Source organism: Hetaerina americana, unplaced genomic scaffold (genome assembly GCF_022747635.1).
Source record: "Hetaerina americana unplaced genomic scaffold, ioHetAmer1.1.p SCAF_5, whole genome shotgun sequence".
Taxonomy (NCBI): Eukaryota; Metazoa; Arthropoda; class Insecta; order Odonata; family Calopterygidae; genus Hetaerina; species Hetaerina americana.
In genome coordinates this window covers 13,814,529-13,831,274 of record NW_027287095.1, presented here as the reverse complement: position 1 = coordinate 13,831,274, position 16,746 = coordinate 13,814,529, and the positions used below count along the sequence as shown (strand labels likewise).

Here is a 16,746-nt window from a genome sequence, read left to right as displayed (position 1 = left end):
AATATCAGAAAATGTAAAAATGGTGGTGTATGATACATTACTGCAGTAATACAGTTATAAAGGGAGATGAAAGTCTAATTATACCCGGAGGAAAATTGGCATTTTCTAATTTTAAATAGACTATATTGTGCAAAAATAACAATATTAAACTTTGAAAAAAAATTGGATTCAATCCTTAGAATTTTCTTAGGATTGCATGCCATTCTTTTAAAAATATCATTCTGACGACCAAATTTTCAAGCTAATGAAGTTTCTGAGCCTCTAAGAGATGATTTTTGCATTTTCTGGGCTTGGTGTTTTCCAAAAAACCTATAACACATAAAAGAAAATAGTTGTAATAAGCATTTACTATTTCCTCATTAACATCCCTAATGGACCCCAAATAATTCCATTGTATTAATTTTGTGGTCTGTGTATTGTAAATAAATACTTACAATATGTGTGCCTAGTCAAAGGCTTCCTACATAATGCTCATATTATACAGACTCAAGGGTTGAATGAAGCCTAGGATGAGACTGCAGCTTGAGCGTTATACACATTTACTCATAGATACCTCCTTCCAAATTTTTATTATTGCATTTTAAGTCCCCAAGTCTCCTTTCCCCATGAGTGTGGCATAGTATATGGATAGCCCTTTTTGTGGAAAGCATCTTTATTGCATTATTTGAACTATGCTCTCATTTCACTGCATTTTGGAATAGATTTTGGGGAAAGAACAAATTTATTCAATATCCTTTGAAAATCAACATATTCTCTCCCCTAATACCTGAACATTTTGAATTTCCCAATTGCATTTTAATTTTTAAGGGTGTTTGTGTTAATATACATTTCAATGTATTCACTAAGTGAAGGATTTAATATTTTATTTAAAGTTGTAAATTTTATCCAGTCTATCGGTTGACTTTGACTTGAAATTTTATTCATGTATTTTTCATTAACTTCATTAAATTTTTTCATTGAGATTATTATATGGTTCATATAAGTAATATAAAATTTAAAAAGTATTTCATTGAAAATTATGTATTAACCATCTTTATGAAAAGTTTTATTGCAAATGTCTTCTTTCATCTATCTCTTATCCTTTTCTATTTCCTTTCCCTCAATCTTCTTTAACTGTCTTAGCTCTATACCTATACTCTCTTCCATTCTATCTCTTGATTCAGCTCATAACAACCTGCTTGCTCTTCCTGCCTTTGCTTTGACCAACTTTTCCATTGCATCTCTACATCCTCTTTCTTAATTCCTTTCTATCTTTGCCACATATCCAAATGAAAGCATTCCCAAATGCATTTCCCTCTCATCAATGATAGTGGATACAAGGCCAATAGGATACAAGGCTCAGGTGCCTTGTATCCTATTTCTTTTTGGTTGAGGTGGAACCTGATCTATTTTTCAAATACCAGAGGAAATTTAATTTTTGTCAGTAGATATTAAAAAATGTTGTCCTCATTCCTTTTGGATTTTTTCATTGAAAAAAACCTATATTTTGTTGGCCTTTAAGAATATAGTTGTGAAGAAGTTTGGTGCTAAATCTTAGTCTTCAATACAATATGGGACATACATTTACAAGTATGCTTCAGTTTTCAAAAGAAAAAGTCCACCTCAGTCAACTTTTCCTCTTATTCTTTTCTGTCTTTTCTATTACCTCTCTCTGTTAAGTAATTAAGTCTCCCTTTTTTCCCAGGGAACATTTTTGACAAAATTATTGCAGTAAATTCATTAAAATTTTTATAACCACATTTATGCATTAACTACCTTTGAGAAACATTATGGTTCAAGATGATTTTTTTTTTTAAGTCTGAAAAGAGTGAAAGTAAATGTGACATTCTCTGATTGCCATTTTATCAAGCATTTAAAAATTGAATTCAAACAAGTTTTTGCAGTACATAAAATCTATCATCTTGATCCAATAAAATGTGGCTTTAGAGGAATGCACCTGAATAAGTTTTTTAGAGCTTATATGTGTGTTAATGGTATGTAGTTTGTCTATGTCTATGATATGTTGCAGGAAGCCCATGGTTTACATGTCCTGGCCCACATTTAATAAAATTTGGACTCATTTTCCCTGAGTTATAACCTTTATTAAAAAACATCCTTGTCCCACTTCCTTAGATTAAAGTTGCTAAGAATACCTTTTGTTGTCCCCTTGAATCAACCATGGCTTTTCTCACATTTTTGTGTATGTAAAGAACTGCAGTCATTGCTGCTTCTGTTTTACTTTCTCGCATTTTCATTCCTGATTCCTCTGTGCTCACACGAGCACTTGGCTGTTTGCTTCCATCCTTCTCTGTTGTTACACTTGGCAGAGTTTAGCCTCGCTCCCTCCAGAGTATACGGTAAGTGTATGCACTCTGTTCCAGAGGTGCTGATTTGACTTTTGTTATCTCTCCACATCGCTTAGTCAGTTAATACTATCCAGACGGTTAGAAAGAAAGGTCATATTCACTGCACCACTATGTTTGCAAATCGTAAATTTTAATTTTTGTGATACATTAACACAGTGAGAGGTTTAAAAGTTGCATGGGTCAGCCTATTGACACAGTATTTCATAAAATTATCCCATTAATGAACAAGCACCAGAAACCTTTTGAAACAAGTGAAATACAACATTTTGGTGTGGATGTATGAATGTTCTCACTACTTTATGTTTCCTCTCTAGATGTATTGACAAATGACTTATTTTTTTATGAACGACAGTTTTAGAATACCTATGAAAAAAGCATGTACATATGTTTTCTCTTCTTTAAGTGTACATTTGTTTTGAACACACGATTTCTTGCTTTTTCTTCTTTCTCTGTCCTTAGTGTGATGTAGATTCTGTCATTTACTAATTTATAGTTAATTGTCTCATTTTAAAATTAGTTTATGAATAATTTGAAAATGATTTACCAACATTTCTTCAGTACCATCTGATCTTTTATTAAGGTGGAAATTCCATAATTAAGTGTGGGATTTATCAATTGAGCAGAAAAGTCTCTTATGACGATGTTTTCCAGTTGTTCTTTTTGTGCAATGTTCTTAAGTTTATTAGAATAGTTTGAAGTGAAGTTACCAACATCTTTTTTAGAGGTAATGCTGACTTTGAATTAAAATGTATATATTACAGGACTTTTCAGGTCAAAACATTTTATAGCCTTATTGGCAAAATTTTAAAAACAGTAATAATCTTTGGCTTTTTCAAATCAACCTACACTCTAGGTTAGATTTGTGATGGATGAAAAGACTACCCTGGCTGACCTGCTGGCTCTTGACCTGCATGAGTGTGAGGAAGAGGTTCGAAATGTTGTTGACCGTGCTGTCAAGGAAATGTCAATGGAGAAAGTTCTGCGAGAGTTGGATATTACATGGTCTTCAATGGAATTTGAGCAGGAGATGCATGCCCGCACAGGGGCTCTCCTCCTGCGAGCATCTGAAGAGTTGATTGAGACCCTAGAAGAGAATCAGGTATGCTGTCAGCTGGCCAGAATGGGAAAGGAAAATGTAATTGTTGGGAATCTGATTTAGATGGCATTTTGTGTGCCTTGTGTGCATGTGCAAGATTTGCTAATTAGGCATGAGATTTACCAGTACTGGAAGAAACAAAAAGATAACAACCTGAACAATGATAGTGAAATGGGTTCCTATTGGAAAAAACGCGACAAATTGCCAATACAATGAGCTTAGACAAGGATGGTTCTCAGCATATGGTGGAACTTAGTATTAATATATTTCAGAATCACTTATTCCTATTTATTTCATTAATGAATTCCTTTATCAGTCTCTCTTCTTATTTCTACTAGTTTTTGGATTCAGCAGAATTTTATTTCCACAACACAAGGAAACCCTCAAGTATTATCTAAGATGGTTTGGGCCACTTTTTTACCTCCTGCAGGCCCCCCTTTCTTTTCTAACAATTCAGTGGTTAGGTAGAGAGGCATGCACTTTTTTAGAATTCTGTCTACAGTTTCAGTGCATCTCTTGGAGTTACTCTCATTCTAATTTCTCCAACAAACCCTCTACACTTCATTTGTCCTAGTAACAATTTCTCAAGAAAGTAATGATTCTTCTCTGACCTTTATTAGATATTCTAACCAATATTTTATTTGATGGGTCCCAGTAGAGATACCACATCTTCACTATTTTATTACATGTTCATGTGACTTGGAAAATGAAGCCAAAGTTATGCAAGGTGGAACCACATACAAGTATTGTTCCAAAGTGTGAAAGTCTGAAATTGGTAGGGATTCTAGGATGGTTAGAATCCCTTTGGTGGGTGAAACTGCTCCCTAATGCCATCTCCTGGCCAAAGAATTTGGGCACTTGTTCGCATAAACCCCCACAGATTTCAGTGTAAATTACACTTCCTCAATAGGTCAAATGGTTATAGCATCAGTCAGGTAAGCCGAAAGATCCGGTGTTCAAGTCCTGGTCAAGGAAATATTTTGCACTTCTGATCTGCTCGATTCTGCCTTTCCCCCCTATACTGTGTTCGTCCTTTATATGTGTTCCTATACCCTTTCCTTACATTTATTTCCATGTGAATGAGTATATATCTATATATACACCCACACTATTCACCATTATCAATTTGTTGAAGTAAAACCCATCCCCATTTCCTTTCTCTTCACAATTGTAGGTTCAACTTCAAAATCTCATCACCTCCAAGTTTGTGGCACACTTCCTGGAGGAGGTGTCCTCTTGGCAAAAGAAGCTCTGTATTGCAGACCAGGTGATCACCGTGTGGTTTGAGGTTCAGAGGACATGGACGCACCTTGAGTCCATTTTCATGAGCTCAGAAGACATCCGCAAGCAACTGCCTGAGGACTCGGCTCGCTTTGATGGTGTTGACAAAGACTTCAAGGTGCTCATTTTGAATGAATTAAACAATGCCCCGTCATCATGCACCCAGCCAAAAATAGTTAAAAAGGGATACTTTCATTCATTCCTGGAAGAATTCTTCTAGGTGGCCTATTAGCAAATAGTCTCCCCATGGGCTACAGTCTTGATGAGGTTGAAGGGTTTGTGCATTCTGCTGGTCCCTCTAGAGTTGACGGGACAAATAGCAATTGTTACCAGCATGATCATCCATGACAGATAGGTGAAAGGGAAGGAACCAGATGATATGTAGGTCATTCAAAAATTCCTTAGGAAAAAAAAGAAAAAAATGATTTTGGTATATCTTTCAACATAATCTTCTTTTAGCTTGATACACTTTTCCCAGCATTTCTCCAACTTTTTTAAGCAGTCCAAATCGTAGGATTGCAAAAGGTCCTCAGAATAAGCATCTGTGTTGCCAAAGACCTCCACAGTTGACATGAGTTGTTATGTGCCTAGCCATTTTTTTATATTGGAATTTAAAAAAAGTAACTGGGGCAAATCCACTGATTATGGTGGATTTTTTCATAATTCAAACTTCACTTTCATTATTTTTTTGCCATTAAAACTGCCTGGTATACCTGTGTATTGTCTTGATGGAAGAGAATTTTTTTGCCAAATGAGGGCATTTCTTTGTTATTTTCTCGCTCAACTGATGCCATAACGATGCATAATTCTCTCCATTCATTATTTGTCCTTTTTGCTAGTAATCAATACAGATGACTCCGCATGCATTCCAAAAATCGGTGGTCATCCCCTTGTCGGACAATAATACCATCTTTGCCTTCTTTGGAGCCAGATTGCCTTAAAGAACCCACTGTTTCAACTGTTCCTTTGTATCATGAGTGTGGTAATGTACCTATATTTTGTCCACAGTTTTGTATCAACAAAGAAATTCATCAGAATTGCAATGGAAAAGAGCCAAACCAGCCTCCGAATTGACCACACAATTGCATTTTTTCTCCACTGAGAGCAAACATGGCACCCATTTCAACAAGATTGTACAATTACATTTGAACTCATTTACACATTTGTAAATAGTCACAAACACAGAACCAGATGTGTCATGAACTTTATCCAACTCGGTTCTGATCTCTTTCAATGTTAAGCCTTTTAAATATAATTGTTTAATACCCACACAAAACTCATTTTTCTAAATCAGCAAAAGTTTATTGCTTCAATTGAACCACAAGATGGATATAGCTGAAACTTTAACAGCCTTTACTAGCTGTCTAGTGAGAGATGAGACTTTCTAAAAGCAAACCTTTTCCAATACTGAGTACCATCACTTGGATTTTCTAAGGAGTCATTGAATGACCCACATAAGTGGTCCATGCAGCATCTGTTCCTCAATGAGGCAGCTGATTAGCATCCTGACCCAGAGAGATGGTTTTTGAGTGAGGAGTCAAGGTAAAAAAAACTATTGAGGAGGGTAAACTTCTCAATTAAATTTCTTCCAACTGACCATTTCCACTACCTACTTCCTCCTCCTAATGGCTGCTTGTCAACATGCGCACCTGGATTACCCCAACTCACATTGACCAGGTCACCTCTTATTTCTACTGATATTATTCTGTCATTCACCTGCTCCACATTCACTACCCTTCCCCCCGATTTCCTATTCAGCACTATGGCTACCCAGTGTTGACTCTTCACCCCTTAACTATATATTTCTCAGAAATGATCACATCAATAATCTCTGGTATCTTTCCATCTCATATCACACCAGTGTTGCGTGTATTTTCTCTCTCCATCTCCCTCTTGATTTTGTTGACTTCCCTGTCCTAAGAATGGCCACAGCATTTGAAGCTTCTATTTTCGTCATGGCATTCCTCTTCTGTCTCACCTGTTCTACGGACATCTTCTCCTCTGCTGCCGGGCCTGTTACTTGGTTCTGTGATCTAAGCCCTATATTTGCCAGGACTCATTTTCATATTTGACTCCATCATACCTTTCTTGGGATGGGTAACATGAGGTGGTTTCCATTGCCTTCCTCTATACTGTTTTTAATGTGACATTATCACTTTAAAGGTCACTCTGCAGGATTAAGATGGCTTTGCAGTTGCCTAACTGAGGAATTGATGTTTATTGGATCACCTTTCATCTGGCTTCTACCCTTTCTGGCATGAGTTGCCCTAGGGTGTCTATGCTCTGTAAAACTTGGGGTCATGGAACATGCCAGCCTGTTCACCTTCCCAAGGTTGTAGTCCATGGGGAGGGAAAATAAAATAGGTATAAAGGAAATTTGTTTTCTCTTACTATTTATTTGAATTCTCTATCAGCCAAATCACTCAACCTCATTTTGGAAATGCTGTCAAAAATGTCGTGGTAAATAAGTTTTTCAATCATCTAGAAAATAATAGTTATTGACTAAAATATATTTTCATGTCAAACTGCACATATATAGCAATGCATTAATGTCTGCCGATTCATTATTTTATGTGCATATAAATTTTTTTTAGAAAAGGTACATCGTAGCACTCATGTTTGCCTTACAAATCACAGCAATGCAATCTTGTCCAAGTGAAACAAAGCAGTGAGTCTGCAGTTCTCATTATTAATATGGTAAACCAACATAAATCAATGATGAATAATTGCTTAAGCAAGACTGCATTTTAAACTTGAGCACATTCAAAGTTTGCACCATTGTCAGCTCGACTGATTCTCACACCTGTGCCATTTATATTCCAGGTGCAATACTCATCTTACAACATTGATGCTGAATAAGATTTTAGAATTTTTGAAAGGTTTTTACTTCTAATAGCCAAGAAAATGCATTTGTCACATACCAAGTTGATTACATAATTGTTTTTCAGTCATTAATGATTCTCCAAGATATTATTAAATATGCATGAGCATATATCCTAATCAATATCATTGTATAAAGAGCAATGTCTTAGTAATAATTCCAATAATGTTACCATAAAAATTTTAATCACCATCAAATTAATAACTATACATTTAATGGCATGTTTCAAATGTTGTCCCTAAGTCAGCTATATTTACAATTCCTCTCCCAAGTACAATGTTTCCTGACCATGAGCAGTCATGGATTCTTTTCATATGCACAATATCACTAGCCATTATTCAATTTCCCTCTGTTGAACGATGACTTCAATTACAAATCATTCGACTCACATCCAATGACTCATGGTAGTGCCATGAATTATGTTGTATTGGCTTTTGTATCATGAGATTGGAAGAGGCACGACTTTTATCCATAATTTGAATGATGAATAGAAACGCATGTTTTGAAGATCCATACTGTTTTCTATCCCTGAGGCAGTTGCTGACCCAAGAGATGTCAAAGACACCCAATGTAGTTGTGGGTACAAACCGACCAGGGTTAAAGGAGAGACTGGAAGGCCTCCAGAAGCACTTGACGCTGTGCGAGAAGGCTCTTGCCCAGTATCTGGAAACAAAACGGCTTGCTTTCCCAAGGTTTTACTTTGTATCGTCTGCTGATCTGTTGGATATCCTCTCCAATGGGAACCAGCCTGAGTTGGTCACACGGTAAGAATTCTTTCTCAAACTGTTATGATGAAGATGATTGCTAGAGTTACTGGAATCAGTTGAGGTAACAAGGTGGGTTACCTATATTTTGAACCATAAAATACTCTAGTGTAGGGATCTTGAAGATAAATCACACTCTTAATTGCATATTTTGGTAAGAATAAATAATCCCATAAAAACATAAGATAAGGTGGCTGTTATATATCAGAACCTAATTAATGAGGTTAACAAGACAGATTCATTCAAATTATTTGATGTTGCTCATTGGACCAATATAAATTTTTTTACATGTACACTTTTGTGACTTTAAAGTAATCTTGAAGGAATTTTTTAAGGAGCCTAAGCGGTGCTCATTCATTAACTTGTCATTGCTCCTTTTGGAATCAATTCTCCAAACTGAAAATCCTCAGCTATATGCATGTTAATTATTTACAAAGTTTATCCCTCAAAACTCATGAACCCTGAGTTTAAAGCACATTCTGTATGCGCTTATTAATGAGCATAGAAGAGCTTAGTTTACTAACTTTTAATGGTCCTCATTTATTTCTCTGGCAGAACTAGAGTAAGAAAAATTGCTACTGTTGCACCCATTCATTCTAGAGACTTGACATGTTTCTAGGAGTATACTGAAGAGATTGGTGGCACTGGTTAGCAACAACTAGTTTTGATGACCTTGAACAGGAACTACATATAATGCACATTCCTCAAAAAACCTCATGCCGTGCTCTTTGGCCTAAGAGCCACAAGAGAAGAGAGGTCAGGAGATAGTTTCACGAGACATCTAAGGAAGTCTGAGATAGTTAAAGAACCTGCACATACTAATGGAAGATTCTGCATTTATTTTCCAAAGGTTCAATTAGTCTTTGGCAATCCATAATTCTTGGACCCCTACCTCTAGTGCCTTCCTAATTCAAAACTATCCCTGACATTGCACATATTTTCTAAATGTTGTCACCATAGGCAGCATCTGGTAAGACTAAAGGGTAAACACCCCCCAATGCAAGGATATATTTGCCCTTGATTGCTGTATGCAGGATGGATCGCAGGATCGCTGATTTATTGGTTTTTGAAGGGGTATTTTTGCACATTATCCAAAATCACTGTTTTATTTGCCTTAAGATATATATTTTAATCTGACTTAAAGTTGTCCCTTTGCATTTGTGTTCCTCCTAGGCTGTTACAACTTTATTATAAAAATATTAGTTACTTTCCAAAAATTCATAAATCCTAAATAGTGAGATAAATGTATACTGATTCAAATGGATATAATGTCTGCTCGAGTGGCTTCAGGTGCCCCTCAAATAGTGCTTATGACCACCCTCTGGGTAAATGCCAAGACTGCTGCCAGAGTGATGTCTTCTTCTGTTGGGCACGTCATTGCAGCCACTTGACCAAGCTGTTTGATTCAATGGCAAAGCTGAGGTTCATAGAGAAGGGTGAGGAGATGCCCCCGAGGAAGGAGTCAAGGGCCCTGGCCATTGAGAGTGGAGCAGCAGCGGGTGCCAAGGCAAAGGGAGAGGTGGTGGGGGGGGAAGCGGGATCAGAGGAAGAGGAGAGTGATGATTCGGAGGAGGATGAAGGAGAGGAAGAGGAGGAAACAGCAGAGGGGGAGGAGGAGGAGGAGGTGACGGTTGTGGCGGAGCCGGCAGCACCAGAGGTCAAAGGGGAGGAGGAGGCCAAGGTGGATATGGTGGTTGTGGAGGTGCAAGAGGAGGGGCCAGGTGATGGAGATGACCCAGGCAAGCTGAGATTTGCCCATGAGATAAAAGTGGCCGTGGGCATGCTGGCCAAGGATGGCGAGTTCGTCGAGTTTGACAACACCTGCAACTGTGGTGGGCCTGTAAGTAAAAGAGTGTTTGCAATGGTTGCTCATTCATGGTTTTGATTTTCAATCCAAAGAATGCAACAATTTCGGAGTTTAAAAATCATTTGCCTTGTCCTGGATTAGAACCTGGATCCCTCAATGTCCAGTTGAGTGCTTTAGGCAGTTAAGCTATTGTGGCGTCCTCTTAAACTCTGAAATTTTGGGGCTTTTAAAGGAACAATATGTTGTGACGAAATACCATACATACAATGTCACAGGTATTCGTAGTCGTGCGCAGCGCGCCACAGTCCACAAGGTTGAAGCCAACTTTTAAACAATTAGGCTGTTTATATCTTTGACAAATTCGAAAGAAACTGCGGGATATGCTGCAACAGTGACTTTTAACAGAATCATCCTCTAATATGCATTTCAATGCAACAATTTCAGTGAAAAAATCATTCGCCTTGACCTGGATTTGAACCCGGATCCCTCAATGTCTGGTCAAGCGCTTTAGACTTAAGCTATTGAGGCGTCTGCTTAAACTTTACACTCTGAAATCGTTGCATTGAAATGAATATTAGCAGATGACTCCGTTAAAAGTCACTATTGCGGCATCTCCTGCAGTTTCTTTGGAATTAACCCAAAGAGTGTTTGACTGCAATCCTAGCTTTCTAATCCTGACTCAAAGGTTAGCGATTCAAATCATTTTAGAGGCAAAATCCACAATTTGTGTAAGTCTCTCCATGCTTTAAAGGTGAGCATATATCAGAGAAAGTTAGCAGCAATTCTTGAGGAAAGGAAAAAGATCCAAAAAGTTCTTGAGACAATTTTTTATTATAATGCAATTCAAATATCATGAATCCATGATTTTATAAAATCAATTTATAATTTGTTCCTTTTCTAGAACTTTTTGTGCCCAATTTTTGCTGATTTCCATTAAATGCTCTGTGTGAAATAATCAATTGGTAATAAACACACTCTTAGTGGATGGAGAAAACACTCAGAAGTTAACGCAACAGTGAAACTAAGAAAAGGGATTTCCATTCACTCCCAATAGGTGGAGGTCTGGTTAAACAACCTGCAGGACACAATGCGCTCCACCATCAGATACTACTTTGCAGAGGGCTGCATGTCATATGAGGAGAAGCCACGGGAGCAGTGGCTGTTTGATTATCCTGCACAGGTGTCACTGTGTGGGACGCAGATCTTCTGGACGAGTGAAGTGAACATTGCCTTCTCGCGCCTTGAGGAAGGATATGAGAATGCCATCAAGGACTACCAGAAGAAGCAGGTGACCTATTTAACCTCCTTCTTTCTATATTTAGAAGATTATTATTCCAAGGATGGATTTTGTAGCCACCCAACCTCATTTTGCTTACCAGTCAATTACAATTCATTTCTTAATAGTTCTTTGCAATGATGTCTTCCATAAGTTACTTATCGTAAAATATCCTTGACATTAGCTATTAGTCCCCTAGTGCTCACTTTCTTTTATTCCCTCCATTATCTTCTTCGATGAATTGCCCTGGGATTTGCCAGTTCTCGTCTTCTTTTTGTTTATATTTTCCTGTAGAGAGTATTCTTTTTGCCCACTCTTTGAAGAACTTTTTTGTTAGTGAGTCAGTATATTCATTGCATTTTTATCATTTCCCTGCGGTATCATCATATGTCACTAATGATTAACCTTTTCCTCTACTATTGATATCATTCACAACTTAAAGCTATGGAAAACTAAACTGCAGTTAAAAACTAAATTTGAGTTCATGGGGCTGAAGAAGGCCTAAGATTCGGTAGATAGAGAACCCTGAACCAAATTCTGGAAGAGAAAGGTTTAGATAGGAAAGGGAGAAAGCTGAACAAACAGACTTTGACCAGCAGGGCATCCAAGGTTAAGTTCAGAGGAACAAAATCTAAATCTTTTGAGATGAAAATGGTAGTCAGACATGGAGCTAGACCATCCCCCTTCCCTTCAACCATGTTTTTGATAAGGTGATCCAGTAAAGGTACTAGAAAGAGGCAGGATTTATGTGAGCTGTAAGAACAAGCATTGCAGATAGATTATTTGGCAATTGCATATGACCTTGTGATCATGTCTGAGTTTTTAGAAGAAGCAGGTTGTACAGATCTCCTTTCAGAAAGTGCAGCATATGTCAGACATTGGATCAGCACCACATGGATAATAATAATAAAACTTCATTCATTTTGAAAAATGGTACAACCCTATTAAATTTCATCAGTATACATATTACATAATATATAAGCATAAGTTCTTAAAGGTGATGAAGATTGTCACAAAAGAATTCATCAAATGAGTAAAGTGTGTGAGCAAGTAATCAGGTATGTACCTTATTCTTGAAACTCAGGATACAGTCCGATTCCAACTGAGTAGGCAGATAGTCATAAAGTTGTACGTTCACATTATAAAATGTGTTATAAGTTAATGACAATCTACAATAAGTAGTACCGTATTTTCCCATCGATAATACCCACCTTATGTATAACGTGCATCCAGAACTTTTCAATTATCATGAATTTGTATAGATACTGTGCGCTCAGGGCTTCATAGTTATCTTGAAAGTGTATAGATGCCGCATCTGTATTGATGAGGGAGGAATTAGGGTGGAAGATTTTATCAGATCAGTGTTTGTTTCCATCCCATAAAAGGGGAAGGGCAGCCATATGAGTGGACTAGTGAATACTCAATCAGTTTGATTCAACATCAAGCAAAAGTGGTACTTACAATTATCAATAAATGGATGGAGAGAAAGGGATATTATATCTTGAAGGGAGAACAGTTTGGGTTCAGGAAGAGGAGAGGTACCTGTGATGCCATAGCAAATAGTAATGAGGTCACTAATAGAGAGGAACATGGTATACAATCATGACGTATTTGCCTGTTTTGTAAATTTAAAAACGGTGTCCAATAGAGTGAATTGGAAAAAGGCAATAAATGTATTGCAGAAAATAGGAGTAGAGAGGAGGGACAGGAGGCTAATCCCTACCCTGTGCACATCTCAGACTGCTCAGATCCGAATGGGGGATGGATGCAAGTCCGGATGGGCTGTGTTAGGAAGAGAAGGCAGCGTTCTCCATTATAACCTGTGCAGTTCAACATATATGTGGAGGCCATGATTCAAGATGCATTGGAAGAACTGGAGATAAGAATGAAAGCCAGGGTTCTGGGTTCAAATTCTGGTTATTTCTCTGAACTCAGACAGTTAAAACTAGCTTTTTGCATCTGTCTGTTGCACAAAATTTTCTTGGAAGCCACTGGCAACTTTAAAAAAGGTCTCCAAGCCTGAATGTATGTAGTTCTGACAAAAAGAGTTTCATATGAGGTGAGTGCAGCCTTTTTCCATCATTGTTTGGCTAAATGGGAGATTTTGATTAGCTATTGGCACTAATAATTTCACCAGAAATGGAATTTGATGAATAACTTTTCTCTAATAATATTTTTGTGGAAACAGAATCTGATTCCCTGTTAAAGCTGACTTGATGACTCATCAAAACTTGGAATATCATTATTCTGTCTTCTAAGATTTCACAGTTGAGCACCCTCATCTCCCTGTTGCTGGGGGAACTGACAAAACAGGATCGACAGAAAATCATGACGATCTGTACCATTGATGTGCACTCGAGGGATGTTGTTGCCAAACTGATCCAGAGTAAGATCGAGAGTGCGTTGGCTTTTCAGTGGGTGTCACAGCTGCGACACAGGTGAGTTGGCCACAATGACATGACTTTTTTTCTTTTCCATTTAAGGATTTTCATTTATTTTTGAGAATTTAATAGGGTTGGGAGAATTATCATTGGCAAATTTCAGTACTTTAACATTGCCTTTAACCCCATGTGCAATTGTGTGTCAGTGCAATTTGCCAGGTCATTCTCACTTTGCCTCCTTTCCTGGTGTGGCATTGATAATTGACTGCACTTGATTGACTGAAATATTGCTTCATTTCAGTCAAGTTTTTTGCTCAAATTAATGTACGGTGTGTGTATGCAGGTGGGACGAGAAGGAAAGTGACTGCTTTGCAAACATCTGTGATGCTGAATTCCGCTACTCCCATGAGTACCTTGGGAACACTCCGCGACTGGTCATTACCCCACTGACTGACAGGTGTTATATCACCTTGACACAGGTGAGGAGCCAAGTCTGAATGTGTGTAATCAAGCAAAATGTGTGTCCAACCCATGCAAAATATGCATGAAGACGGAGGGAACTGTTATTCAATCTTCATGTCATATCGGAGTGCTCAATGAATATATTTAGATAGTAATAGGGTGCAGGTTCAATTTCATGGCTGCTAACTCTATTATTTTGTTATACTTGGCACCAGAGTCTACACCTGGTAATGGGTGGAGGGCCAGCAGGTCCGGCTGGAACTGGGAAGACAGAGACCACCAAAGATCTAGGTCGTGCCCTTGGCATTACAGTTTATGTATTCAACTGCTCTGAGCAAATGGATTACAAGGTATTTGCAGTTAATATTCTCCTGCATAGAAGTACTAAATTGCACATTTAGTGTCAGGCTAGAGCTGTGTTAACTCCCATGTGACCATGGGCTTGTTTCTTGAGGAATAAAAAAGTTTGGGGTATATTTCTTTCTTTGAGCAAGTAATCTCAGCATTCATTTATAGTCTAATTGTGGAATGAAATACATAATATAATGCAGACAGTTGTTTCATGTTGTAATTATCATCAGAGTGTTTTTATCTAATTTTATATTGGTGAGGGCAGTTTTGCCCATAAAACTTTTATTTTTTGAAGCACAATACATTTTGGAAAAGGGAACTTCTGTGAAAGTCAGGTTTTTGCGCTGTTTCACAGATATGATTGACATGTCTAACATATTTCCTTAGAGTTGGTGCTTGGCTTCTTTTTGAATGAACTGCTTCCTGTGTTATTCTCTTGGTATTCAATTCCTTCTTGTGAACTGTGTTTATTCCTTTTGTTGTTCCAACTATTTAGTCATGTGGAAATATCTATAAAGGCCTTGCACAGACTGGTGCTTGGGGTTGCTTTGATGAGTTCAACAGAATATCTGTGGAGGTATTGTCTGTTGTAGCTGTGCAAGTGAAATCTGTGCAGGTAATATTCTTTGTGATTCTTTATCTTTAAAATTTCAAAGTCTGCTCATAATTATCCTTATTCACTGAGAAAATGTCACCATGTGCATCCACCCATTTTATGAATGCAGGATGCCATCAGAGATAAGAAGAAGATGTTTAACTTCATGGGAGAACAAATAGGCCTCATAACCACCGTTGGAATTTTTATAACAATGAACCCAGGTTATGCTGGGAGGACAGAATTGCCAGAGAATTTGAAGGCTCTTTTCAGGTGGGAATGCCCATTAAAACCCATTTCCCTCAGATCATTTATTTTATGGCAACTTTAAATGTAGACATTGCATAATTTTAAAAATATTTTATTGGATGTTATTGATGCATGGGATTGCTATAACAGGTAGTGATGTGGTTGAGGAAGTTCCAATTAAGACTTCAGAATTTGCCAAAGTAGCAAGCTAATGATCTCTCTGTGTGCGCTGATTCTTATACCACCCCCAAGTGAAATTTTCCGCACTAACATATGGGATGGTTTCAGGAAAATGAAATGGCAGAAAAAACATACTGTGGGGTTAACTTTTCCTGCAAAGGATATGTGTCACTTCTGTTTAGACAGGAAATGTGGATGTTCAATAATGAGTGACAATAATTTCTTTAAATTCTCATAATTAACTGTGCAAAAATTTAATTTTACATGAAGCTATTATCTTAATGTGTAATATAAATGTGGTACAAGTTTTAATTTTACCATAGCATTGTATCAGTGGCAGCTACGTCATATTGAAACATATTAAGTTTATTCTGAAGAATTAACATTACTTGGTAAACAGCCGCAATTGATTTATTCAACCAACACTAGATTAGGTGTGGGGTGCCATATTCAAGGTGTAAGGTTAGTGATCAACTATCATTCTTAGGAATGTAGATAAACAGAAGAAAAGGGACCTGAACACTCCCCGACCCAAAAAAATATGTATATTGAAATATAGCTTGTAAATAAATGAGCAATGCATGAAACCTTTAAATTTTATATTTAGATTCCTCTGCAATATTTCATTGTTGTCAACAATGTCTATGTATGTGGTTCTGGTTCCTACTTTCGTTCTGATGCGCATTTACCTCATTCTTTGATTATGCTAACCATTCTCTCTGGACTGAAGCAAATTCTTTTCCCTGGCATCTTTGGCTCATGGTTCATTCTTGTGCTGTCACCCAAAGTAAGCTTGCCATGAATAAGGTACAAAGCAACTGTGATAATCCAGATGCCACAGAAAGCCTGGTGAATATTTTACTTTGCAATTTCCAGGTGTCCATCTCTTTTTGCTCCTGAATATTCATTGACCTCCAGTGCCATTAACTGTTTTTCCTTCAAGATGAATGGAATGGCTATGGAGTCATGCGATGTTTGTCACTCCATTTCAATTTGTTTTCAGTTTGTATATTAATGACTTTCACCAATACATAGTCCTTACACATTGCCATACACCATTAAACATCCCCCTCCCTAG

General features: G+C 37.4%; 1 protein-coding gene across 1 annotated transcript in view; it reads left to right on the top strand.

The window, feature by feature from the left end:
* Dhc93AB (Dynein heavy chain at 93AB) overlaps positions 1 to 16,746 on the top strand; it is a 169,222-nt gene that overhangs the window by 81,524 nt on the left and 70,952 nt on the right. The window contains exons 31-42 of the mRNA XM_071591717.1: positions 2,307 to 2,336; positions 3,199 to 3,444; positions 4,616 to 4,840; positions 8,141 to 8,367; positions 9,751 to 9,789; positions 10,117 to 10,207; positions 11,229 to 11,462; positions 13,710 to 13,888; positions 14,175 to 14,310; positions 14,509 to 14,643; positions 15,141 to 15,260; positions 15,370 to 15,512. Of these exons, the coding sequence (XP_071447818.1) occupies positions 2,307 to 2,336; positions 3,199 to 3,444; positions 4,616 to 4,840; positions 8,141 to 8,367; positions 9,751 to 9,789; positions 10,117 to 10,207; positions 11,229 to 11,462; positions 13,710 to 13,888; positions 14,175 to 14,310; positions 14,509 to 14,643; positions 15,141 to 15,260; positions 15,370 to 15,512 (1,805 nt within the window). The remainder of the gene's footprint in view (positions 1 to 2,306; positions 2,337 to 3,198; positions 3,445 to 4,615; positions 4,841 to 8,140; positions 8,368 to 9,750; positions 9,790 to 10,116; positions 10,208 to 11,228; positions 11,463 to 13,709; positions 13,889 to 14,174; positions 14,311 to 14,508; positions 14,644 to 15,140; positions 15,261 to 15,369; positions 15,513 to 16,746) is intronic.